We start from the raw sequence: 24,327 nt of genomic DNA on the forward strand, positions 1-24,327 counted from the left end.
ACCTAAGATGGTTGTTTGACTAAGCTTGTTAACGGCTCTGCTGAAGCAGGCTCTGTATCAGGGTGTCGGCAACCTCTAGGACTTACCTGCCCCTTTGGTTTTTTTTCTAAACTTCAAAAGAAAATGGGTTGATCCTTAAAACTAAACACTCCGATGGCTTAATCCTGGAATGACTAATTTACTATTCAAACTGAGATACTTGAGAATAAAAAGGAATTCTGTTAACATTTATGCCAGGATAACAGGCATAGGCTGGGCCTGTCCCAGGCTAACTGGGCATGGGTATCCGACTTAATCCCCATCCCTTGGTAATGGGGAGCTCATCCACAACAGTTTGAATCGAGTTACATTTTAATTGTTCCCAGTTTTCAAAAAAGGACCAAGGGGTACCCAGAAATGCCTTTGGCTTATTATTCAGAGCATGTTTCTCTAGTGGTAGAAAAATAAGTTTTAAAAGGACCCTCACCCCTACCATCTGTATCAAGCATGGCCACTCACTACGATTATATGATCTTCGAACTTCCAACTTTATTTAAAGGCAGGTGACATAGCAATCTTAAGTTCAACAAGATGACTTCACCTGCCTAAAGCTAGGATGCTAAATGCTTTATTGTTAAACTGGGACCCTTTTGAGAATAAAAGGAGATGCTATTAGATTTATGCCAGGACAAAAACAACATAAACTGGGCCTGTGCCAGGCGAAGCAGGCAGGAAGTTCGTGGGCCTACCTCGGATCACAGAAGTGGCTGGTGGTGCTGAGTGACTCCAGAACAGGAATTGCACTATCGTGGGCATTTGGAACCTTTGTCCTGTTGTACCCTGCAGCTTCCTGGAGTTTATAACCATCCACAACCACGATTCTCCAACACCTTTTCAAATAAGTTCTTCCATCTTTATTTTTGTAAAAAAACAACAAGAGTCACCACCAAGCACAGGACAACTCACCAGGCAAGGTCTTGATTCTCCCTCCTCCATGTCCCATGTGCCTAATCAACAGTGTCAGAAAGCAGTTGGTACTGGCGTTAGCTTTTCCCAGGGGACGATTACAAACACGAGCTTGGGAAAGCGAGGGAAGCCCCGATGGGATTTCATCACTGAGAAGTCACTGAAAACCAGTTTGCTTTGGATAACCGGTGTGTTTGATATGCAGGAAAGGAAGTGTCTCCCTACAAGCGACATGTTGGCTTGGGGGAGGGTCAGGTCGGAATAGTGTTTTAAGGGATCAGAATGCTTTCATAAGCCCACTCAGCACTCCGGAACCAAGACCACAATAAAGAAAAAATCATGCTGCTTGTTAGGCTTATTCTGTGGTGGGGCAGGGGCTGCAGGTCTGGAGCCCTGTCCTTGTTAGTGTATTTAGTGCTGGTGAGAAGGCTGGGCCCAGCCTTGGTCATTGAAGTCCTCTAAAGACAAAGCAGAGGCAGGGAGCCCCTCCCTCCCCCATCACCTGCTGCTGAACAACGTGGGTGGGAAGGAGTCTCGGCCGCTGGCCTGTCTCCAGCCCATGCGCGTGCCGACTTGGGCCAGTCAGAGGAAAGTCCGGATTCCTCAGGAGTGCTGGCTGGGCCTGCGTCTGATGGTCAGAAGAGCAAGTGTCGTCCCTTCCGAGCTGACTCCACGGGCTCAGGCCTCGGGCTCGCGGGGCCACCCTGCACCGTGACCCAGCTGCAGCCTTCAGCCCCAAGGCGGGCCGTGGCACGGGCGTTTAGGAGTAGCCACCAGCCATCTGACTGGTGGCTGCATTGCTGCCCACTCCTCGCCAGGCCTGGAAGCTGAAGAAAGCACTCACTCCATAGGCAATCATCACTAAACACGAAAAAAACTGAAAGAGAAGACAGCAAAACTGAGTCGTCCGCAGCATGGCCCAAGGGAGGGACGGGACAGGCTGACACTGAAACCTAGGGCCCCTCAATTAACCGGGACCAGTCGCTCTGGCAGCCACACCAACTGCTACTTAACCATACACTCATTTGACATCTAATTGGTCAGGGGCTGACATTGTATTCAAGTGGGAGAAACCGTGAACCACACAGGCAAGGATGTCAGACTGTGATGAGGGCAACTGGACAATGTGCTAACGAGCGACAGGTAGGACCCGCTTTAGACCCATTCCAGGGATTTCATTTTAAAAAGAACATTCAAAAGTGACCCTAGGAATTTTCTGGAATCAGTTCACAAATGCCCTACACTAGTACCTGTGGCTGCATTCAGAAGCCCCATGTCTCAATCCCGTCAACTGAGTTCACTTATTTCAAAACCATCCTCGCCAGGAAGAGCGCAGGAACCCAGTCCTGGTCTAGGTCCTGCCTGGCCCCGGAAATCGTCTAGGGTGTTGCTTCATCTCAGAGCCTCAGTTTCCCTCCCTGTCAGATGGGACTGGTACCCCCTGTCCTCACTGGGGACTCAGCATCCTGTGAGGAAATGTCTACAGGGCCTCGTGGAATGAGATGTGGCAGGCATGTGTGTGTTGGGGGTGCGGGGGAGGGGCCTGGTTCACTGTTCACTGGCTATTTGACGTGCAGCCTGTTTAGACTATATGGGAGAGCCTGTGAATGCCCCAAAATGGTCTAAACCAAAAGGTCTTTGCATGTGTCCCTTTGAAGGTGGGGGGTGGGGCAATAATTTTTAAACAGATTTTCCAAAGACGTACATGACCCGAAATCAGTGTGCCACATCTGATTTACAGCAAAGTTCAACGGTTAACCCCAAACCCATTCACCACTACAAGGAGTCTCGCAAGCATTCCACTTCCTCAAGGTTTTACTGTTAACATGGAAGACTGAAAGCCTGGCTCCTCTGAGACCTGCTGAGATTAGGATGAGAACTCAGGAGGTGGCAGCTGCCTGGAGCAGTGGGGGTCCAGGGGCACAGACCTTGCTTTGGCCAGTCCCTTGTGACTGTCAAGGGCGCCCCGGGAACCATACTCACGGAGGCAGCTGCACGCTGGTTGTACGGCCTGGTGCCCTTCAGAGACGTCGGCTCAACCGCAGCAGAGCAGGTGATGAAGGCTGTGATGTAGAGAATGGTGGCACCCACGTTGAATATCATCAACTGGCGGGGGGAGGGCGGAACAGGCTTAAGACATGAGACTTCCAGTAACCGGAACCCCCTGGTTCCCACCAGCACACCCCTTAGGAGCCAGAATGGGCTGGGGCTTGAGGACTGGACTTTCCCACTAAAAGGGCCTTGGGAGGCAGCAGTCTGAGGCCTTCTGAGCAGGGAGCGTAAACACACCCAAGGCTGAGGGGAGGGGAAATGGTGGGAAGGCTTGGTCAGGGGCAGCGACAGTCCCAGCAGGCAAAACCCATTCCCGGTGGCGGGAGGTCCAGCGCAGACCTTCTCTGAGTGCAGCAGCTGAAGAGCCCCGGGCTCCTCCTGCTGGCTCGGGGCCAAGCCCAGCTTCCCCCCAACACACACCTCCAACCCCTGGCCTGGCCGTTGCCACACCTGGCTCTGAGGCCAGCCCTAGGAGGGGGTCTCCTATCCCTCTCTGGCCCCAGAGGGAGGAATCTGTCTGCCAAAAGGCCACATCCTAGTCTCAAGGTCCCACATCAAATGTCAGGGTGAGGACCCAGAAGGAGCCCGAGCTGGACCCGGAGGAAGGCCCTCAGCCGAAACTGGGCCCAGGTGCCACTTCCCTACCGCCTGGCCCCTGAAGCCAGTTAACTGCAGACTGGTGGCCCTCGGACATATTTGGTTCAGTCCATAGATTGTTTTTTAAATTACCACCATTCTAAAGTGAGGTTTCATATGAAAACCTGAAGATTTCATAAAAAACTTTACATCTTAAAATATCAGATTTGGCACCAGGGGGCCTGCTTCCCCACCAACGACGGCGGACTGAGCGGAGGCGGCTTCCTACAGGCAGCTGGAGGCTGGGCTCTCCTGAACCCCCTCTTCCCACGTCACATATCTCGCCTGCCCTGCAAGGGAGCGTGTAGCCCCCCCCATCCCAGAAAAACCCCAGTTTGGCAATCCCAATCCAGCCATCTCTAGATGCAGGCGAGCCCTCCCTGCCCTCTCTGTGCTGAAAGGTCCAGGAGTGTAAGACACCACCCTGCCATCGCGGCCTGGGAAAGGAGTCGCCTGCCACCCACGGCAGGGCTAGAGCCCCAAATCTGTGCTGAGGGGCACCGAGGCCCCTCCATCTCTCGAGATGTGGGGCAGGGGCTGGACCCCAGCCAGGGAGCCAGGCCACCCCCTCCTCACCCGGGGATCGTCCCTCCAAGCCCAGTGCCCGCCACTAACATCGCCTGGCTCCTGCGAGTGATGTCAAGATCTAACAAACCACTTCTGTCTTAAGGATGACTCACGTTTCCTCAGTGTAAAAAGTCATTGAATTCCAAACAATGCTGCCTAGTCCCAGCCTTGCTTGTCTTACAATCATGTGCCTCTCTCTCCTCTCTGCTCACTGAAAGCCTCAGACCCCAGCTGCAGGGGTTTTCCGGGTCAGAGAAAAAAAACCAGCACTTTCTCCGTGTCCGGCCCGGGTACTTCCTACGGACGCTCTCGGCCCTGTGTCCTGAGGAGACTGACCTGGGTAAACCTGGGACGCCACCCTCTCCGGGGCTGCAGGGGCCTCACTCTGGAGGCAGCGGGTGGCCAGCCCTGTGGCGCCGGAGCCCGTCCTGCACACGCTGGACCCGGCCTCCAGGCCCAGGGCTGCCTGTCTGGGCCCAGCTGGATCAGAGACCCTCTGCAACACAGGTCCGAACTCCGACATCCCCCCAAAAAGGCAAAATATTTTCACGACTCCGAATGGCCTCCAGTCTCTCCATCCAACAGCACACTTCTGCTCACTTCCCCGGAGTAAGGCAAGCCTGTGTCCTCCCTGGCTCAGGCTCCCAGTGCTGAGAAACGTTGGACACTCAAGCCATCAGCCCCTCCCTCACCCAGCTCTGCAGGCCTGCTGAGGGCCAGTGAGGACTGCAGCCAATCCCACCCCGCCACGTCCCACTTAGGGAAGGTCACGCTGTCACAGCTACTCCCAGAGGCAGAGGGCTTGGCCTGGAACCACCTCCAATGTCCCCACCCAGACTTACCACCAGCGGCCAGGGCACCATGTACAACTTCATGTGCAGCTGAAACAGGTAGATGACAAAGACGACGATTGTCACCAGCCAGAGGAAGACGGCGACGAACATTACCCAGCCGTAGGCTGGGTACAGGTGGTACGGGGTGTCGGCAATCAGGGCCCATACCAGCAGCCCCAGTACCTGGAGGGGTGAGACAGAGCCCCCAGCATCAGTCAAGTTGAGGGCCACAGACCAGAGGCCTTTGCCGTAACGCTCCCTCTGCAAGACACATACATTTCTCATTTAGTCAAGAAATATTTATGTAGCTCCTGCTGCATACCACTGTATACCAAAGCAAGGCCTTGCCTGGTAGCTTCTTTCAGGTCTCAGCTGAAATGTTTCATGCTCCAGGACACCATCCGCTCTCCTCCAGTCCGGGTTCCAGAACCCTCTTCTGTGCTCCTGCGGCCCCCCAGGACTGGAATTGTTTCCTTCCCCAGACTGAGCTCCCCGAGGGCAGAACGACTGTCTCACTCACAGCTGGGTCCCAGCATCCAGTACAGGAACCGGGTCCTGCCAAGGGCTTAGTAAAAGCTGCTGAAAGAAGTCACCAGCATATTCCTGAGGAACAGACAGGCACAGACTCCCAGAGGTGGGAAAATGAGCAGCCTGTGTCCTCTGGGTGACCTCCACCTGGTGCCCCACCAAGCCCTCTCCACCCCACCTTCTCTGATTCTAATTGCCCCGCCTTACAGGTGAAATCGAGCCTCAGAAAAGCCAAGCTGTCACCCTGTTCCCAGGTAGTAGGGTGGGCCCTGGCAGACAGTGTGTGTAGCTACTAACGGCATGGACTCTGGCAATGGCTGCCTGCTTTAAAACCTCCCTCCCCTTACTGAGTGACCTTGTGCAAATCTACAACCTCTCTGTGCTGTGGTCATCTCATCTGTCAAATGAGCATAATGATCTCATTGGGCTGCCTTAAGGACCCAGGAGTTCACGTACGTGTGACAGAAGCATTTGCTTTTATTATCCCCAGCTGGGTACACTGCACCTGCCCCAGCCCTCTGGGCCACAGGATTCTACACAGCCCTCGTGGGGACGCCTGGGGGACCATGGCAGGGTGGGCCTGGCAAAGGGTCTGCTGAGGCAGGGAGCTCGGGAGGCCCACAGCTGCACCTCACATCCTGGCCTCCCTCACACCTCTCCCACCCCCTTCCTTGCTGGCCGAGATCCCCCAAGCCAGGCCGTCCTCCTCCTCCCCAGGGGCATTCTCTGCAGTCCCTGGTCAGCCAGGCATGACTCGAGTTGGTCACTGAGGGGAGGCGGGGTAGGTCTACCATGGGGCTTCGGAGAAAGGCTCCATTGCTGATGAAGACAGAAAGAGGCTCTCCTTTCCCCTGTATGGCATCCAGGCGTGTGGCACCAAGGCTCACAGCAAGCCCATCACCAGCCCAAGATGTGCCAACCCTCAGTCAGATCGCAGAAGAGTGATTCAAGAGCAAAAATCTCTGGCTGCTGGTTTTGGGGGACAAAAAGTTCCGCTGGCAGCTCATCCCAGCTGATGTGCTACCGCAAGCTCCGGGACCAGACTAACTTAAGGGCTCATGACCCAGAGATCGCCAGAGCTGGGTGCCTGCCAGACACCCCATGTAAAGCACCCCACCAAGACCAAAGAGAAGTTTCTGTATCGATCCCCCTATCTGTGGGGTCTGGACAAGAATGACCTCAGCTGAGCGGCCCAGAATCCAACAGCCCCTCTGCCGACCCCCCTCTTCCTGCCCGTCCCTCACAAGAGGCTGGGGAAGGTGTAGCTTCTCCTTCCGCTGCACCATGGGTAAGGGGTGGGGCGGAGCCCTGGGCCTGGGAGTCACGAGCTGGGTTTCAATCCTATCTGTGCTGTGTGACGCTGGGCAAGCACCTTCCCCTCTCTGTGCGGCTCACCTGGCCGACTCTGGCGAGGGCCGCCCACTAAAATACAGGACCCCCGAGGAACCCTGTTTTGTTCACTGCTGTATCCCCAGTGCCCAACAGCACACAGTACCTGCTCAGTAAATATGTGCTCAGGAGCTAACAGGTCTAAATGTCCTTATACATGAAACGGGGGTCGAAACCCTGCCCTGCATAGGTGCTAGCGACTAAAAGAGGAAGCAGGTGTAAATCAGTGAATCTGCTCCTCTAACCACCACAAACAGTCTGGCGGTGGCCCATGGCACCCACTCTGCAGACAGGCAAGGTGGGCCAGGGAGCAGAGCCTTGCCAGCAGTCGCACAAGCTGGGGACAGAGCCCTTACCAATGAGGACCCAGAGCCAGGGTGTCTCAGCACAGGCCACCCCACACACCCTTTACCACCCATCCTTAGGACACTCTGCATCGGGGGGCCAAGAGCCTCCGGAGCTGGGGGAAGTAACTGTTCTTAGCAGCATGTCCTGGGACCCACCCAGGTGACAACTGGGCATGACAAACGATTCTCTTTTTCCTTAACGCGGTCCTTGCAGGCCTCTATGCACTGTGTTGCCTGGTTCCAACTCTCTGAAAGTAAATTAGAAAATGCAGTGGACTAAAAATCAAGAAAAGACCAATTCAGGTTTACGCTAATGTGCACGTATCAGTTATCAGAGCTATCACTCATAGACTCAGTCCCAGTAACCACTTAATGCCCTCCAGCTGTGTGCCGGGCCTAAAGGAAGCACCTCCCCTCTGATTTCGCCCATTTCCCCCATACCCCTCTCATCAGTTGGTACTATTTATCATCTCCATTTTCCAGACAGAAGCTCAGAGGGAAATGTGCCTGCGGTCATTCATGGTCACCTGGGAAGAGCAGGATTTGAACCCAGATCGGTCCTTCTCTGGAACCTAGGCCACTGAGAGTTACTCAGTGATGCGTGCAAAATGAGGACAACCAGCTGGCTCCGAGGGCCAGGCCCCACGGGCACCCAGGCTCTCCCGTCCCTGCCCTGCCCTCCAGCCCGGCCCGTTTCCAGATGGGCAAGCGCAGCCTCTGGGAGCTGAAGCTGCTGGATGAGCAGTGGGGATCTCTGGTGTTCTGCTGCCCTGGCCTTGTGCCCAGGGGGCCGCCTCGGTTTCTGCCCTAGAACAAAGAAGGTCCATTCCACCGTCTGAACCAGACCGACTGTTTTTTTCCCTGTCTCCTCTCTCCCAGCCCCAAGAATCTGAAGGGAGGACCCCCACGCAGGGCCCCACGGAGACCGCGCTCAGGACAGGGCGCTCCCACGTTCGCTGACCCCTCTCCTGGCCTGGGAGGTGCTGCAGGGGAGGCTGGGCCCAGGCTTCACCTCCAAAAGCTGCGGGAGCTGCTGGCCTCCTGGCTGTGGACCCATGTACTCTCGTGGGGAGAAGGGACCAGAGGACTTGTCTTATGCATTTGACAAATACCTGTTGAGCACCTACTGCGGTGTGACTGAAACAGACAAGAAGCCCTGCTCTCGTGGAGCTGCCACCCTGCCAGGGCGAGCCAGCTCGGAACCCAGGATGCAAGTGAAATTCCAGTGGATCTCAGGGTACGTGCCATGAGGGGGAAAATCCAGCCGAAAAGGGATAAGGAGCTCGGGAAGTGGGGTCACTCACAATTTTAGATACGAGGTCAAGAAAGATCTCACTGGGAAGGGGACATATGAGCAAAGGCGGAGGATGGGAGAGAAGGGAGGGAGTTGTGTGGGGAGGAGCAAATCTGTGCCTTTATATCTGGGACCCTCTCTCTGTAGGTGTCTCTGCCTTTTTATCTAGTGTCATTACTCTTAGACACACACACACACACACACCACGCCTTTTACCTTTTGCATACACTGCCTTTTCTGCAGCCTTGCCTGTACACACACACACACATACGCACACAGAACCAAACCTCAACCCCTCACCTGTTCTAAACTTTCCGAAGCCCCTGAAATGCCTCATTAGCCAAGCACTACAGATAAACAAAGAGAACTGTCTGGGAACCTCAAAGGTACAGGCCTTTTTTTTTTTTTTCCTGAAAACTTCAAAATTTGAGGATAGGGATTTTCTCTTTTAAACAAGGACTGTGAAAAAGAACACGTTCCTATGTGCCCCAGGACCTTGGCACCTCCAAAAGAATTTGTAAACAATTGGATAACAGATATTTTTGTTGAAAATCACCTGCAGGAACAGAGAGGAGAGAGAATTGTCACAAATGCCAGACCAAGAGGCATCCTCGATTAGGGAAGCCCTTGATCTAGCGACTGGTGTCTTTATAAGTGGGAAATTGGACAGACACGGGGCTAATGTCATGTGACGATGGAGGCAGAGATTGGAGTGATGTGTCTTCAAACCACGGTATGCCAAGGATTGCTGGCAAACACCAGAAGCTTGGAGAGGGGCATGGAACACACGCTCTTTCAGAGTCTCCAGAAGGAATCGACCTCACTAACAACTTGACTTTGGACTTCTAGCCTCCAGAACTGTGCGAGGATGAGTTTCTGCTGTTTCAAGCCACCCAGTTTGTGGTACTTTGCTGTGGCTGCTTTAGGAAACGAATGTATATCTTTCTTAGCTACTCTTTGCATCTGCAGGTGGATGTCACGATCTGATTTAACTGTGGTGCCGGCACCAGTTCGGATGGAAGCTTGGCCTACTACTCACTTACTCTCTGGGTTCAAGCTCTGGTCCTGCCCACTTACTAGCTGCATGGCTTTGGGCAAGTTGCCGAACCGCTCTGTGCCTCGGTGCCCTCAACTTCGAAGTGTGCCTACCTCATGGGGGTAGTTCTGAGATATTAATGAAGACATATTTATAAGGTACTTAGACCAGCACCTAACAGAGGCTTAACACTCAAAACATGTTCTACCGTCATTATCACTCCGAGAAGTTAGAATGTAGGTTTTCCAGTCCATTCTCTGTGTCTGCTTTCCTCAGGTCTGAATAGTGCCTGCAGTTCCTAGGGGTGTGAGGTCATGGTGAGATAATGAATGTATCTAAACTTAAGCACCAGGCCCGGAGCCAGGGCCTAGCAGATAAGGGCCTTATGTCAGTGCGGGCCTCACCCATCTTTCAGATAAGGCAGACGTGGGCTTATCGGAAGGAGAAGTCCTCAGAAGTCCACCCGCCCAGCCCTAGGACACCTCCTGGAGCTGCACTTCTGCTGTCCCCGGTCGGAGCAGAAACCCGTTACCCCTGTAGGCCTCGGTCTTCCTCTCTGTATAGTGGGAGCAGGGAGGCTGCGTCCAGTGTTCTCCAAGGAAGCTGGACACTCAGTACAGGCCTCGTCCAGGGGCCCGAAGCCAGGGAAAGACCACCAACCCCGCGAGCTCTAAGCTAACTCCTCTCACAGCCAAGGACGGTCACCCCAAGCCTCCTTTCAATCCTCCCCATGTCCCGGGCTGGGTCGGAACCTTGTAGATGCACCGTGTGGTGTTGGGGGAGTCGACGAACCTTTCTGCTGTTCCTTCATCTGACTTGCTGGGGAGAGTTCGCCTATCCTGGTCACCTCCCAGGTGTGTCGTGCAGATAAAATGATGTGAAGGAAAAGTTAAAAGCCATTGCATCGTGAGCGGCCATGACGGCTGTCAGACGACAGGGTGTTGGGGAGGGACAAACCCCAGAGGGATAGCACCTCGGAGCCTGGAGGCTGCTACCGAGCTTTCAGACTCAGCACCCACCAGGCAGGCAGGTCACAGAAATGACTAAGGTGGGCCAGGTGGCATCTGTGGAGCTGGGAGTGTCCTGTTGGTGTCTGGTGGCGGGGGGCGGGGGGGAGGGGGCGTGGACACAGGCCGAGGCAGCCAGAACTTCTAACTTTTCAAAAAGAGACACTAGAAATTTGAATTTCTACATCATGAGATCTTTAGCTCTTTAAAAGTTGAAAACCAAACCAAATGTTTTAGAAAATATATGAGGGCAGGGCCCACCCATCACACCCAGGGGCTCCCTTCTCCCCCGTGCACCATCCGAGAAACTGAGGCCCAGGCCGATGACGTGAACCCTTCCCGGGCTTTCCTCTCACAGGGGCACGGCTAGGCCGTTGGGGACACTCAGAACTTGGCTGAGGAAGCCCAGCCTCCAACCCCGCCCTGGCCCTTCTCCCGACAGTGAAAGGGACTTTATGAGGACAAAAAGCCACCTATTGTGTCACAGGAGACAAAGGCACAGGGGACAGAGGCTCCAGGCGCCTGGGCTGGTCACGGCGTCGCATGCCACCCGCTCCCTGTGCAGAGGGTCGGGCTTGTGGGGAAAGCTTCTTGGAATTCCCATGCTACACACTCTGGGCTTTCCAGAAGCCTGGGGTCATCACTCGCCAGCTCTGCGGGAGGGGCGAGAGTAGGTGAGAACCCTGCCCGAGCCACTGCCCAGCCTGCCCCGGCATCGTCCACTCTCCCAAGCCTCCCTTTCCTTATCTGAAAAGTGGGCATGTGAGCTACCAAATCCAGTCCCTCAGTCACTGAACAAACTCTCCCGAGGGATGCTCTCTCTGGCCAGGCACAGCAGCTCCCAGCCCAGGCTGTCACAGGGAGAATGACAACAGATCACCTCCAGGGCTTTCTGAATGAGGCCTTTATCACATTACCTGTCATTTCTGAGTCCCAAGGCTCGGAGATTTTTCTAAATCGCAGAGATGGAAGAAGAGGTTCCTACATACCTACCCAATGGCCCAGACACCCCTAGAGGTCCCGAACGACATCCTCCAGCCCCTCCAGCCCCTGCGTGCACCCTGCATGTCATGGAGCCCGTAGTCACCATTGCTCCTTTGGGGGCTCCCTACCTAAGGGTTTTAGAAAAATATTCCCAATGCAAAGCTCAAACTGCATCCTGCTCACCCCCACTCCCCACCTGAGTTCCCAGAGACCAAGCAGGTCCCCCGCAAACCACACCCAGGTATATAAAGGCTGGTGGGGCCCCTTGAGTTACATCCCCAAGGCTCTCCCTGGCTCCCAGAGCAAGTGGCAATGCTCCTGTGAGTTTTCAGAAATTCAGACCTCACCTGCCTGCCCTCCTTCCCTCACTCCCTCAGGGGTCTCCTGGCCCACCCCAGAAAGCCTACCTGTGCCTCCCAGCACCAAGACCCTTATAGCCATACAGAGCCCTCCCAGGAAGGCCTTGGCCCTCTTGTAAAGCCCCCAGTCACATCCAGCCCCAGCCCCCTCAGCCTTCCTCCCTGAGCCCAGCTCTCTCCATGCAGAGCGCTTGCCCCATTTCACAGATGAGGAAACCGAGGCTCTGGGAAGATCTGGACCCGGCCCGAGGCCATGACTGACTGTGTGGTGGGAGCATCGCTGTCCTGGAGGCCAGATCAGAGAGAGGCAGGGCCAGCCCAGAACCCTGGGTGGACAGGATGACGGAAACTCATATTCTCAGCATGCAGACAGGTCCCCATCCTGCCATCAACCCTCCAGAGAGAGGTGACTATTGGGAGCATTTGGACCCTCACGGCGCTGTGAGGCCTGGCTTCTGCCTAATGTGAGGGTCTTCTCTATTATCCGACTTCTTCCTGAGACACTGGCTCTAGTCCTGACTCCAGCACTAATGTTTTGGGTGACCCTGAGCAAGCCCCATCCCATATTAACTACAAGGAGGGATAGGTGACCCCGTCTGGGTAACCTTACACAGGGTGGCAGATTATCTGTTGTCTGACACTCCCCCCGCCCACCCCCCACACACACACTCCTACTGAAGCTGGAATGTCCCAGAACAGGCTCTGGGCCTCGCCTGCTCTGCAGCCTTTGCCTTCCTTGCCCTCTATGATACCCTGGAGTGCCACCCCGGCCTCTCCCTCTTGGACTAACCCAACCCTGTTAGTATCCAGGGCTAGGTTCACTGGGCTGCCAAGAAAAACAGGCTCTCCTCCACACACTCAAATTCCACCTCGCTATGGGGTAGATGATGCAGGTTTCCCAATCTCTGAGCAGGACATCAGGGCCTGGACCTCCCTGAATGCCGCCACAAACAACTCATCAGTGACAAGGAGTGACCAATGCTTGGCTCTGCCACTCGTACAGAAACAGCAACCACCCATTGCATGGGGTCAGCTTTACAGCCCTTACCTCTGTCAGCCCTGCTGTGAGCCATGTCCTCATTCCACTTACAGATGGTAAAGAAAACTGCCCAAGGTCACCTAGCCAGTAACACTGAATTCACTGCTATTGCTTGCAGCTGTGTGATCCTGGGAAGGTGTCTTCCCCTCCCCGGGCCTGAGGGACCTTCAAGTGCTACCTTCATAGCTTTTGCAGTACCCACAAACTACATGAACTATTTTTTACTCAATATTTTCATTTATTTGAAAGATATTTTGAAAAGTTATTTATTTTTTAAATCCGTAATATATGTGACATGGTACATAACAAAATGGTGTTTTTAACACATCTCCCTCGTCCCCAGATACTCAATTTCTTCCCCAGGGACAACTAAGAGTGGCTGCTTACGTGCCTCTCCAGAGACTGTCTACACACACATGTACACATGCTTCAGACAGGTGTGTCTGCATATAGTCCGTGTGCACTTCTCCCATACAAATAATAGTGTTCTACACATACGGTTTTGTACTTTGTTTTTTCCGCTTAACCACATAGCCTGGAGAATGTCTATATAGGGCTGCCCTATTATTTTCTTTAAGGGTATCTTTTTACTAACTGCATAACAGGCTGTTGTAGAAATGTATCATATTTAACTAGTTCTCATTGATGAATGTATATATCACACACAAATTAGTTAATTATTTTAAAAGGAAATTTTTATATCACTAAAAAGTGGGAAACCTGCATCATCTACCACAATAGAAGCTAACTATAAAATTAAGTAGAACAAATGTATAACAGTGTTGCTACATCCTAGATAGATACAGTTGTCTCCTAGGGTCCAGAGCTCCCTATTTAAAATAGGGCGGTGAGGGATGGGAAGGTGCTAAAGATACTTTAGCAGCAAAATGAGACTGTCCTCTCTAGTAGTGTCTTTCAGGGGTATGACTGACACTTTCCAAGTTCTATATAGCAGAATTTCTTTATTACCTAGGAGTGGGAAAGTCCTAACTTTGAATCGATTTCCAGAAGCCAGAAAGAAAAACGGAAAGAGAAAGAAAACAAAAAAATTCAGCAACATAAAAACAAGTCTGTATGGCAAAACAAAACAAAAAAACCACCATGAGCAAAGTCAAAAAACAAACTAGGAAAAAAATATTTGCAAATTATCTAGAGCTCCTACAATTGATAAGACAAAGACCATCAACTCAGTAGAACGGGGAAAGAATACAGACAAGGAAATACAAACAGATCTTAAACATTTTTAAACCTCACTCATAAAAGAAGTACAAAACAATGCTACATCCACCTGCCATTTCACCCATCGGACTGTGGGGACAGGCACTGTACCTGGTAATACACTTAGGAGGATAGATATGAACCCTACAGAGGGCATCTGGCAATCTCTACCAAAATTACAAACTCACATACCCAACCCAGCGGTCCCACTTCTGTACAGTATAGTACAGATGCACTGGGTGGCTGGCAGCGGCCAGAGTGGAAACCCCAAGTGTCTGCCAATGAACGGGCGGGCCACACAAATCACACCACGGTTGCACAGGGGGATGCTACAGAAGCCGTCTCGCTCCACACATCAAGAGCCAAGGGCCGCCAAGGCACATTTTTAAGTGAAAAAGAAAAGATACAGAAGGACTCGGACAGACTATATCCCCAGGGTAAAATGGGGAGAGGTGGGAACCTATCTGCACATTTCCACGAATCTCCTTTAAGAAACTCAAAACGGTATCTGGGAAACTAGGAAGCGTGGGACAACTCTAACCAAAAGGGACAGATTTTTCACTGTGTTCTTTCTCACTCTATTTATTCCAGAGCATTGTAAATATATTACCTATTAAAGAAATTAAGTAAATAAAGGATTAAAAAAAGATACAAGCAGCACAATGTGCACTGATACAGAACATCTTAGGTGTTTTGCCAAGGGGGAAAAAGGCATGGCAGGGCACGAGCATGCAGGGCACGAGCATGCAGTGCTCCCATTTTTTTTTTTTTTTTTTTAAGTGAGGATAGGTGTTCTGTGTAGAATTATGCATCGACTGGCCCTGGAGCCCTGCACACATTATGATGGCCGCCTCACAGGACTGGTCAGGGATAAGAAAGAGTCTCTTTTCATTGATAACCCTTTGTACTATTTGACTGTTTTGCTATATGTCTGTATAATTTTTTTCAAACAATAAAACAATTTTTAAAAATGGGTCCATCGGTAGAGAAATAACTAGAGAGCTGGGGCCACTGTGACACCGTGGACTACCCTGAAAGGCTTTAAAAGGAGGGAGACAGCTCTGAATGACATGAAGAGACTGCAGGGGCCCGGGGGGGGAGAAAAGCAACCTCCAGAACAAAGGATACAGAATAAAATCATCTATGTTTTTAAAAATGCATAGGACAAAGAACTGGAAACACCCCGAAACAGTGGTCCCCTTGGGGAGAGGGGTTGGTGATCCAAGAATAAGTTTAGCCTTATCTGTAACAGGTTTTTCTTTTTTTTAAGGAGAATGTGTTCATATATTTATTACACAATTACAATTTAATTCCAAATACTCAACACCCTCTCTGTCACAGTGGGGAGTGTGGGCGGAGCTAACAGTACAAAGCACTGGTTTGCTCCGTGTTGGAGGAAGCCCGTGAGCATGCAGGGCTTGGAATGCTGCACGTAGAGACTGAACCCACAGATCTCAGAGCTAAGGAAAGCACTAGGAGACCCCAACAATTCAATCCCAACAGGACCAAGCTCTGCTCGTACTTCTTAGACCCCAACAACCTCACCTAAGTAGCTTCTTTCTGGAGGTCAGAGCTGACCTTCAAGGCCCTGCCCCATATCTGGCTTGCCTGCTGGGGCTGAAGGCAGAGCTAGGAGCACCTTGAGGAAGAACTTTCTAACACTCCCGAGTGCACTAGGATGGAGTAGGCCGCCTTGGGAGGGACTGAACTTCCTGTCCCTGGAAGCTTGCAAGTTCATGTTCAGCATGCACCACAGGAACTCTAGGAACAAGCATAAACGCCCTAGGACTCTATGACACCTGTGAATTCTAAGTGCCCTGCATTCCAACATACTCTGCGCTAAGCCTTTTGCAGGCTTTCTCTTCCATAGTCTTCATAATCCCACCATCACCATTTTACAGACAAGGAAACTGAGGCTCAGGGAAATTAGGGAATCTATTCAAGATCACACAACCAGGAAGGGGCAGAGCCAGGATTTGAACCCAAGGCTCTCTGCTTCCAGGCCTGTGCTCCCACCAAAACTCTTAGCACCACGGGCTGGATCATTGTGTTCTAATGGCAGGTGAGACTTCTGATCTGTTTACTTACCTGCAAACCAACCCAGGAGGCAGGACAAGAAGAAAAGAAGGTGCCAAAGGCAATGGCCCTGTTATCAAGGACATTCAGATGGCTAGCTCCTACATCCTGGGCCTCAGGAATGCCCCTGCACAAGCTATGGTCTGTTTCTGATCCTCCTTAGTTCTGCCCGCTTCGAGACATTTCAGAGCCCACTTCTGTCAGGAAGCCTTCCCTAGCGGCCTGACTCCTGATAAGTCTTCCCTTCTTGAAGTCCCTCTCTTCCCCTCCAAAGTACCTAGGAACTCCCACCTCCCACCCAAAACAAAACAAAACAAAAAGCAACAACAACAACAACGACAACAAATAATAATAATAATAACAACAGGAAGCTAGAGCCAGGCTCTTAATTCTCACATCTGAGTGCAAATCCCAGCTCTGCCACTCTACCCGACGACCTTGGGCAAGTTTCTCTCCCTCTCTGAGCCTGCTGCCTCACCAGGAAACCCAGGTAAGATCATCCTTCTCCTCAAGACTTGGGGAAGATTTAAAAAATAAGAAACACGGGCACTTAACAGCATTCATTCCATACTAATTCTATAAAGGCTTTCGGACCAGCCATAGGCACAAGTTAACCACAGCTTCCAGAACATTCCTCTACTCCACTAGCTACACAACGGTCTGCAGCATTAAAGTCTCTGGGTTATTACAACCAAAAGAGTTGCCTCTAGATCAAACTTGCCTGCTTCCTTTTTTAAAGATACTATTTACATAAATTCATGTTTTCCTTTTTGCCTAGGCTGCTAGGAAGCTCAACAAAGAATCAACTGCCTCAAAATTGCTACAATTTCATGCTATAACAATCTTTTTAGTTCTTTAAGTCAATCCCCCCCCAACACACCAACTTTCAAAAATAAATTAATTCTTCTGTCTTATGTGGCTTAATATAATACATTCCATCTACTATTCCTTCAGGAAGTAGGTGGAAAGGGCAGAATGACAAATCTGTAAACACTGAGGTTGATTTTTCAGGACACGCGTAATGTTGGACATAAAGCCCATCTCAAGGAGCTGGGGCCTTTCTAGCTGCCCTGTGCCCCACTCCCTGGCCCCTCTTCTTACGTCTGGACCACGTCACCAAATTCTGGGAAACAGAGGGGTCTGACAGAAAATTAGCTTTCATCTTCCCATTTACCACCTCCTCCATGCAGCCTTCCTTGATCCCCCCATGAAAAGCACACCCTCTGGGCACCTCTCTCACAGATCAAGAGCTCCTGGAGAGCAGGCTCTGGACCAGAGGTCTCCGTCACTCCCCTCAACAGCACCAGACCCTGTGCCCCAGAGGAGCAAAGCTGAGCATGATCACAAGAGCACAGGCCAGAAAAGTCAGGCCGCTCAGGGCTTAGGTCCCCTGTGGCAGAGGGCTATGAGATCTTCGGCAAAGAACTGACCTCTGAGCCTCAGTTTCCTCACCTGTAAAATAGGGAGGAAAAAGAAGATATAAAGCCCTTGGCAAAGGGCCTGGAGCCTAGTGGGGACCTGACTGGTGGGAGCTGTGGCTTCCCAGCAGATGTTGGTACCCGTTGAGTGAACCCCGCTGTCTCAGACCCAGTGGAACTGTCCGTTGCCAGAGAAACAACTCAAGAAGCAGCTTCCAGAAGCAGACGTGAATGCACTAAAAGGTGCAGCCCTTCAGAAGTCTGATGGGAGACCTTGGTCCTTCCACTATAACCTCAGCCACAAAAGCACCGCAGGGAGTGCAGAGGAGGACCACCTCACCACAACCAGTCCCTGGGAGTCTGGATGTGTGTCCGCATCTGTGCAGTGGGACCTAAATGCTCGGGACTGGGCCGCTGAGCCCACTGGGACCCCTAAACCAGAGACACAGGAAGTCACCGAGGTCCCTGCAGGCACAGCAAGATACTCCCCTTACTCCGATGCTCACTGTTCACATGCAAAAGGAGCTGGAGGTTCCGGACCAGTCTACCAGGAGCCGACCCCAGGGTCCACCCCAGCGCGACATCACTTGGCCCAGTAGAGATCTCTCCGCTGGTCCAAAACCTCCCAAGGCTGCCGGTGGAACACGGTCACCACCTCTCTCAAAAGGTACTCAAGGCGCTCAGTTTCTGGCCACCCCAGAAACAAATGCTTCAAGTCCAGTTTCAACAACCCGTTGGCCACCGTCCCTCCCCTTCCTCTCCCCTCTCCCCTCCCCAAGCTCTGGCTCATACAACTTCCTGCCCTTTGAACACCCTTCCCCTACCTCCGCCTCAGACTTCTGTCAAGTCCCTGCTCAAAAGTCACCTCTCCTCCATGAACCCTCCTGGACTTAGAATTGATCTCCCTCTCTTCTGCCCGTTTACACGGCTGGGGCCCAGGCTTCCTTCCTGGGCTGTTGTGCCATTCACAACCACCGGAGCCTAGCACAGTGCCCAGCTCCACACAGGCTCTCCCTACCTGTCAGCTTCCTACCGAACCCCGACCCTACCCCCCATCTCCGAAACAATTCTTGGAGAATTAAAAATATAGCTTTCTGGGCTGCACTTCCTGAGATTCAAATTCCAGTTCCACATCTTTTCCGGAGGTGGGGACCAAGAATCTACATTTTAAACAAACCTCTCCAAGGGCATCTGAGGCTAGGGTGGGGGAGGGGGGCTCACAGGGAAGAACGGAGTAATTCGGAAATAGAGGTATCACTGACCCGGGAGGCAGGCCCCCGCCTGGGCTGGGGGGTGGGAGGTGGGCGCAGCGACCCAGCCTTCCAGCCCGAGCCTGGCAGCCTTGCTAGGACACAGCAGTAACAGGACGGCAGGAGGGGCCCTGAAGGAAAATGGACCCTCGCCCACCTCCGAGTCCCCCTAGTCCTCTGAAAATGGCCCAGGCCCTCGGCTGGGGGAAAGCTTCTCACAGGGGCATATTCCTGACTCGCACCAGAGGATACTAGGGGAAGAAAGCTGACCTCCCCGCTCCAAGTCTGTAACGAGTATGTGTAGAGGGGAAGCGGGGTGTTCTCAACGGTCCGCCTCAGCTGGGATCTTCAGAGGGTCTCAAAGACATAGGAATCTTACCCCTGGCTTCCCACAAGTCACTCCTCCCAGCGCTGGGCGCTGTACCTCCGCCCGCGAGGCCCGTCAAACCCGCCGGAACCCGGCGGGTCACCCAGCGTAAGCCAGAAGGGCCCGGCTCCGGCACGGGGGCCCACAGGGCCATGCCTAAGTGTGTGCGTTGAAATAGATGTGCCCTCTCGATTAGACCATGGGTGTTCTGGGGTGCAGCCACGCGGAGCCGCAGGGAGCTCGGCAGAGGGTTAGCCAAGAGTGGACTTTGCCTGAGGGTGGGTCCTCTGGAGGGCGGGGGCACTGTCCTTGCAAAGACAGAGAGGTACGCAGGGCCGAGGACACCTAGCGCCCTAGGCACATCCAAGAGAGTCGACAGAAGTCAGACTGAGGCTCATGCGAGACTTTCTGTGAGGGGCCTCTGGTGACCACCTGGGGGGATGGAGGGGCGTTGGAGTGGGCTCTGAACACCGGCGCATGGCGAGTGTGCTAGCATGGACCGCAACAGGGACTCTCGAGGTGAGAGCGTGCCAGGGTGATCTCCGGGGCATCGGTCCTAGAGGCGCCCCGGGGTAGGCACGGCGCGTCGGGGCGCGTGTGAGCCTGGGCTGGGGGTGTACGAAGTGCGAAGGAGGGCCTCCCGGGGCTCCCGATCCCCCCCAGGCCCCGCGGGTACCCCACACGCGGCCCCGCGGCCCCGCGCGCGCTCACCAGCTGCAGCAGCATGAGCGCGCCCAGGCTGGAGCGCACGAAGCCTAGGTCCGGGCGCAGCGAGGAGACGGAGGCGCCGGCGCCCTGGGCTGGGCTGCTGGTCCGCGTGCTCACTTTAGACGGGAACTCGGCCATTGCGGCTCCACTCGCCTCCCGAGGTCGCTCAGGCCGCCGTCGCCGCCCCTGTCGCGGTGGGTACCGGCTCCCGCGCCGCTCCTCCCGGGGGGCTCCCGCTCCCGCTCCCGCCGCGGCTCCCGGCGCTCGGCGCGGCGTCCAGGGAGGGAGCCTGGAGCTGCCAGGTGCGGCCGGAACTCCCGCCCCGCCCTCGCTGTGGGACCCGCCCTTTTAACCCTTCGCCCTCCGCCGGCGGGTCAAGCCTCGAAACACACGAAGTCGCGTCCACGTTACAGACCGAGAAACTGAGGCCGCGGTCAATGAGACGGCGGGCCGGGACCAGTCTAGATAGCTGCGCGTTTCTGTCCCAACGAGAGCCTCCTGCTAGGAATTTACATCGCTGCTCCGTGACTTTACCGGCTCTCTTCTGGTTGTCGCTAGGGCTCTGGGTGCCCACAGACGAGCCCCTGCACCTCTCTTTGCGCTCTCCTCATTAAAGCGGCATCAGCACCCCTGTTTAGCTACTCCTAAGGAGTCCTGGGAGACCAAGCACCCAGGAGGGGAGGATCTGGGCAAACTGTGGGTGCGTGTGACTCAACTGATGTGATTTGCAGGTCTAAACATACCTAGCAGTAACTTAAAAGATCGCTGAGCCTCCATTTCCTTATCTGTCATATCGATAGGGGTGTGAGTGGACCTGGCCTCACAGAACTACTGTGCAGAATAAACGAGGCTCCTGGCACGCAGTGAGCAGGGGAGCAGAGGTGATTTGGACTTATGGTTTCATTGCCCGACCTGTACCCCGAAACACACACACACCCTCAGAATACAAAGGCCTGCACATATCATTTCATTCACCAACCAATGTTTGCCGAGCGCCCGGTTTGTCAGGCCCTATCCCGGGCCCTGAGACTCACAGCTGGGAACGAGGCAGACAAGCCCTTCTTGGATCCCACTTTCTTGTGGGGTGACAAGTAGTAAACTGGGGAGAAAAAAATAACTGCAGATAGTGACAAATGCTGTGGCTAAAATAAACAGGGGGATGTGTCAGAGGCAATTTTCGATAGAGTCATCAAAGAAGACCTCTCAGAGAAGGTGACATTTTTGCAGAGACCTGACTCAGTAGTAGGGGCCGGCCTTGGGAAGAGGTGGAGGAAGAACTTGGTAAGTGCAGAGGCCATGAGGCCCGAAGAAGCTGGACAGTTGAAAGAACAGAAAGAAGACCCGCTATGGCTAGGGCAAAGTGAATGAGGGTGACACGCGGGCAGGGACAGGTCACGAAGGGCTATTTAGATGATTGTATTAATCTCCTGTGGCTGCTGGAACAGATTACCGTGAACTTGGCGGCTTAAAAGAATAGAAACGTATTTTCTCACAGTTCTAGAGGCCAGAAGTCTGAAGTCAGTTTCACTGAGCTAAAATCAACGTGGCCGCTGTCCATCTGGGGCCCTAGGAGATAATCTGTCCGCCGCTCTTCCAGCTTCTGGGGGTACCTGCTGGCATTCCCTGACTTATGACCTCATCACCTCAATCTCTGCTTCTGCGATCACACTGCCTCCTCTTCTGTGTGTATCAGATCTCTCCATGACTCCCTCTTGTCAAGATACTTGTGATTGGGTTAATCCCAATCCACAGAAGTAATCCAAGATAATCTCCCCATATCGCAAACACTAATTTAATCTGCAAAGACCCTTTTTGTTCGTAAAGTAAAATTTACAGTTTCCAGAGATAGGGTCTGATATTTTTTGGTGGTCATTCAGCCTGCTGTATAATGGAGGGGGTTAACATTTTGTTGTAAAGCCTGGAGGGTTTCAAGCAGGATCGCAGCAAGATCTGATTTGAAAACAATCACTGGCTGATGCTGATTTAATCCTTTACTCACTGAACTGGATGTTCAACCACCTCACCCCTACACACCTGAATCCACCCTCCGGTAGGTACTCAGGAAATAAGGAGTATTTCAGAGACCAGCCTCTCCCCTTTCCGTTTGAGCCCATGTGCAGAACGAAGCTCTTGGGTAAACCCTTGATTTTATTATGACACAGTAGACAATAAGGTGATTGTTTCTGAGGCAGATTCTAAAACAGTAGAGTGGTTTTGTTTGGGTTTGGGTTTGGATTTTGTTTTTTGGTTAATCCCACTTTCATTCCTTTCAAATGGCAGCAAGCAAGACTCAATCACTGTATTGTTTTCGACTTTGATGTTTTCTTGGAAACCAACATCGCTCGCCCCCCTAGTCATAAACAGTGGGAAGGGACCTGTCCTCAGGCTGAGACCAGCCACCCACACAGAGTCTCCACTGGCGCCAGGGGAGCCCTGGGTTCTCGGGGTGGGGTGGAGGAACAGAGAACCAGCATGAGGAGGCGAAGGCATGCACGGGTGATGGCTGACCCCTTCCCCTCCTCCTGGGATCTGAGCAGGCCATTGCAAAGCAGATCACCTGCAGCCCATATCTTGCCCCAGTTCTCACTTCCACAAAGGCTCCCTGCTCTGGACAAGCCCCTACTGTGTGCTGGGCCCACCCTCCTTGGGGTGAGCATGGCATGCTGGAAGGCAGTGGGGATGTAGGCGTACCTTGGAGGGACAGAGGTGTGAGCCATCCAAATGGACCCTACCTAACAGAAATTCTGTTTTGGAAATTTCCCCATGACAGCACATTAAGACTGGCCTCATTCTTTTTACATGTCAGGTAATATTTAATAAAATAGCTATTACATAATTTTTTATCCCTCCCACCATTGGTGGACACTTAAGCAGTTTCCAGTAGTTCCTTATAATCTTATATAAGCATTCTTATTTGCACATCTTTGCACACACATGTGAGACTACAGATCCAGTCTTGCAAGAAGAACCACTAAATTAAAGGGTATTCACACATTTGTTTTTTTGTACATACTGCCAAATTGCTCCAAAAGACTGTGTTAGTTGACATCCCCACTCAATGTCAGTGAGCTTAGCTATTTACCCGCCCTACCGGGTATGTGTGATGAGCATTTTAAAAAAGTCTCATTGTTTCCATTTGCATTTTCTGATACTTCACTGGTAGAGCCAAGTACCTCCTTAAGCTTATTGGCCGTTCATACTTCTTTTTCTGCGAGTTTAAGATTTGAATCATTTGCCCTTGTGTAGTAAAGAATTTAAATTTGCCCAAAGAGAGGTCTGGCTTTTGCCCTCAGCTTCTAGGAGGTACTGTCTAAACCCATGGAATGTCAGGCCTGATAGAAATGTCTTTGTTTAGGGTGGAGCACGGCCGGTACCAGATAGTCTAGCTGTGATTTAGGGTGGAGTCTGGCCACACCAGATAGACTAACTGTGCGGTTTAGGGTGAGGGAATATGGTATCAGCTGGAAACTGTTTGGACTGTCAGCTGTTTGGACTGTCAACCATGGCTCCATGATGGAGCCCCAATAAAGACGTTGGACACCAAGGTGGTGAACTTACCTACTTGGCAATACTTCATGTGTATTGTCACATATCAGTGCTGGGGAACTAATGCATGGAGTTCATGATTCCCTTGGGAGAGGACAGCAGAAGTTCCACGTTTGGAACTTAAAACTCACACTTAAAAAAATTATACAAGTCCATGGTTTTTAGTATATTCACAGTAGTGACCCATCGCCACTAATTCCAGAACATTTCCATCACCCATACGTGCGCTTCCCTTCGCTGATTTCAATCTGTGTTCTTTAGTTGTAGGAAATTGGAACTGTGGGTATCCAGTTTGCAGGGCATTCCATGAGTCCTTCCAGCTGCTGAATTATTGAACCTGAAGGTGGTCTGGGGACCGCCCTGAACTCTGCAGCTGTGTCAGAAGTGACAGGGTCTTGTGGTTTACGGTGTTCCCTCTGACATCGCAGCCCTGTCTGGGTTTTTTTTTTTTTAATTTCATGAGCTCCTTTTATGTTTTGAATACTCATCGTTTGCCAATTTTATATGTTGCTATTGTTTTTCTTTGCCTCTCCCACTCTGTGGCATTTTGAGAAATGTGTACAGTCATATCACCACCACCAAAGTTAAAATATGGAACATTTTGGATGACCCCCAAATGTTTCAAGATGACCTCCACCCAGGCCCCAAGCAACCATCACTCTGTTTTCTGTCATTGTTGTTTTGCCTTTTCTAGAATGGAATATAAACAGGTCTTACATTACATAGTT

The 24,327-nt window shown here is 52.3% G+C and overlaps 1 protein-coding gene across 1 annotated transcript; it reads right to left on the reverse strand.

The window, feature by feature from the left end:
* Window positions 1-867: 867 nt before the first annotated feature.
* PLLP (plasmolipin) lies at window positions 868-20,352 on the reverse strand. Its single transcript, XM_039880956.1, has 4 exons — window positions 20,057-20,352; window positions 5,043-5,216; window positions 2,929-3,051; window positions 868-1,822 (listed from the first exon to the last, which is right to left on the reverse strand). Exons 1-4 carry the CDS (start codon window positions 20,189-20,191, stop codon window positions 1,706-1,708), a joined length of 549 nt encoding a protein of 182 aa, XP_039736890.1. The 5' UTR covers window positions 20,192-20,352; the 3' UTR covers window positions 868-1,705.
* Window positions 20,353-24,327: the final 3,975 nt, after the last annotated feature.

The sequence above is a fragment of the Pteropus medius genome, unplaced genomic scaffold (assembly GCF_902729225.1).
Source record: "Pteropus medius unplaced genomic scaffold, Ma_sr-lr_union100, whole genome shotgun sequence".
NCBI classification, from domain to species: Eukaryota; Metazoa; Chordata; class Mammalia; order Chiroptera; family Pteropodidae; genus Pteropus; species Pteropus medius.

Excerpts from the sequence above, each read along its gene's own strand:
- PLLP (XM_039880956.1), bottom strand. The coding sequence starts at position 20,191 with ATGGCCGAGTTCCCGTCTAAAGTGAGCACGCGGACCAGCAGCCCAGCC. Across the intron at positions 5,217-20,056 it reads CGCTCATGCTGCTGCAGCTG|GTACTGGGGCTGCTGGTATG; the intron begins GTGAGCGCGCGC and ends TCACCCCTCCAG. Across the intron at positions 3,052-5,042 it reads TGGTGCCCTGGCCGCTGGTG|TTGATGATATTCAACGTGGG; the intron begins GTAAGTCTGGGT and ends TCCCCCCGCCAG.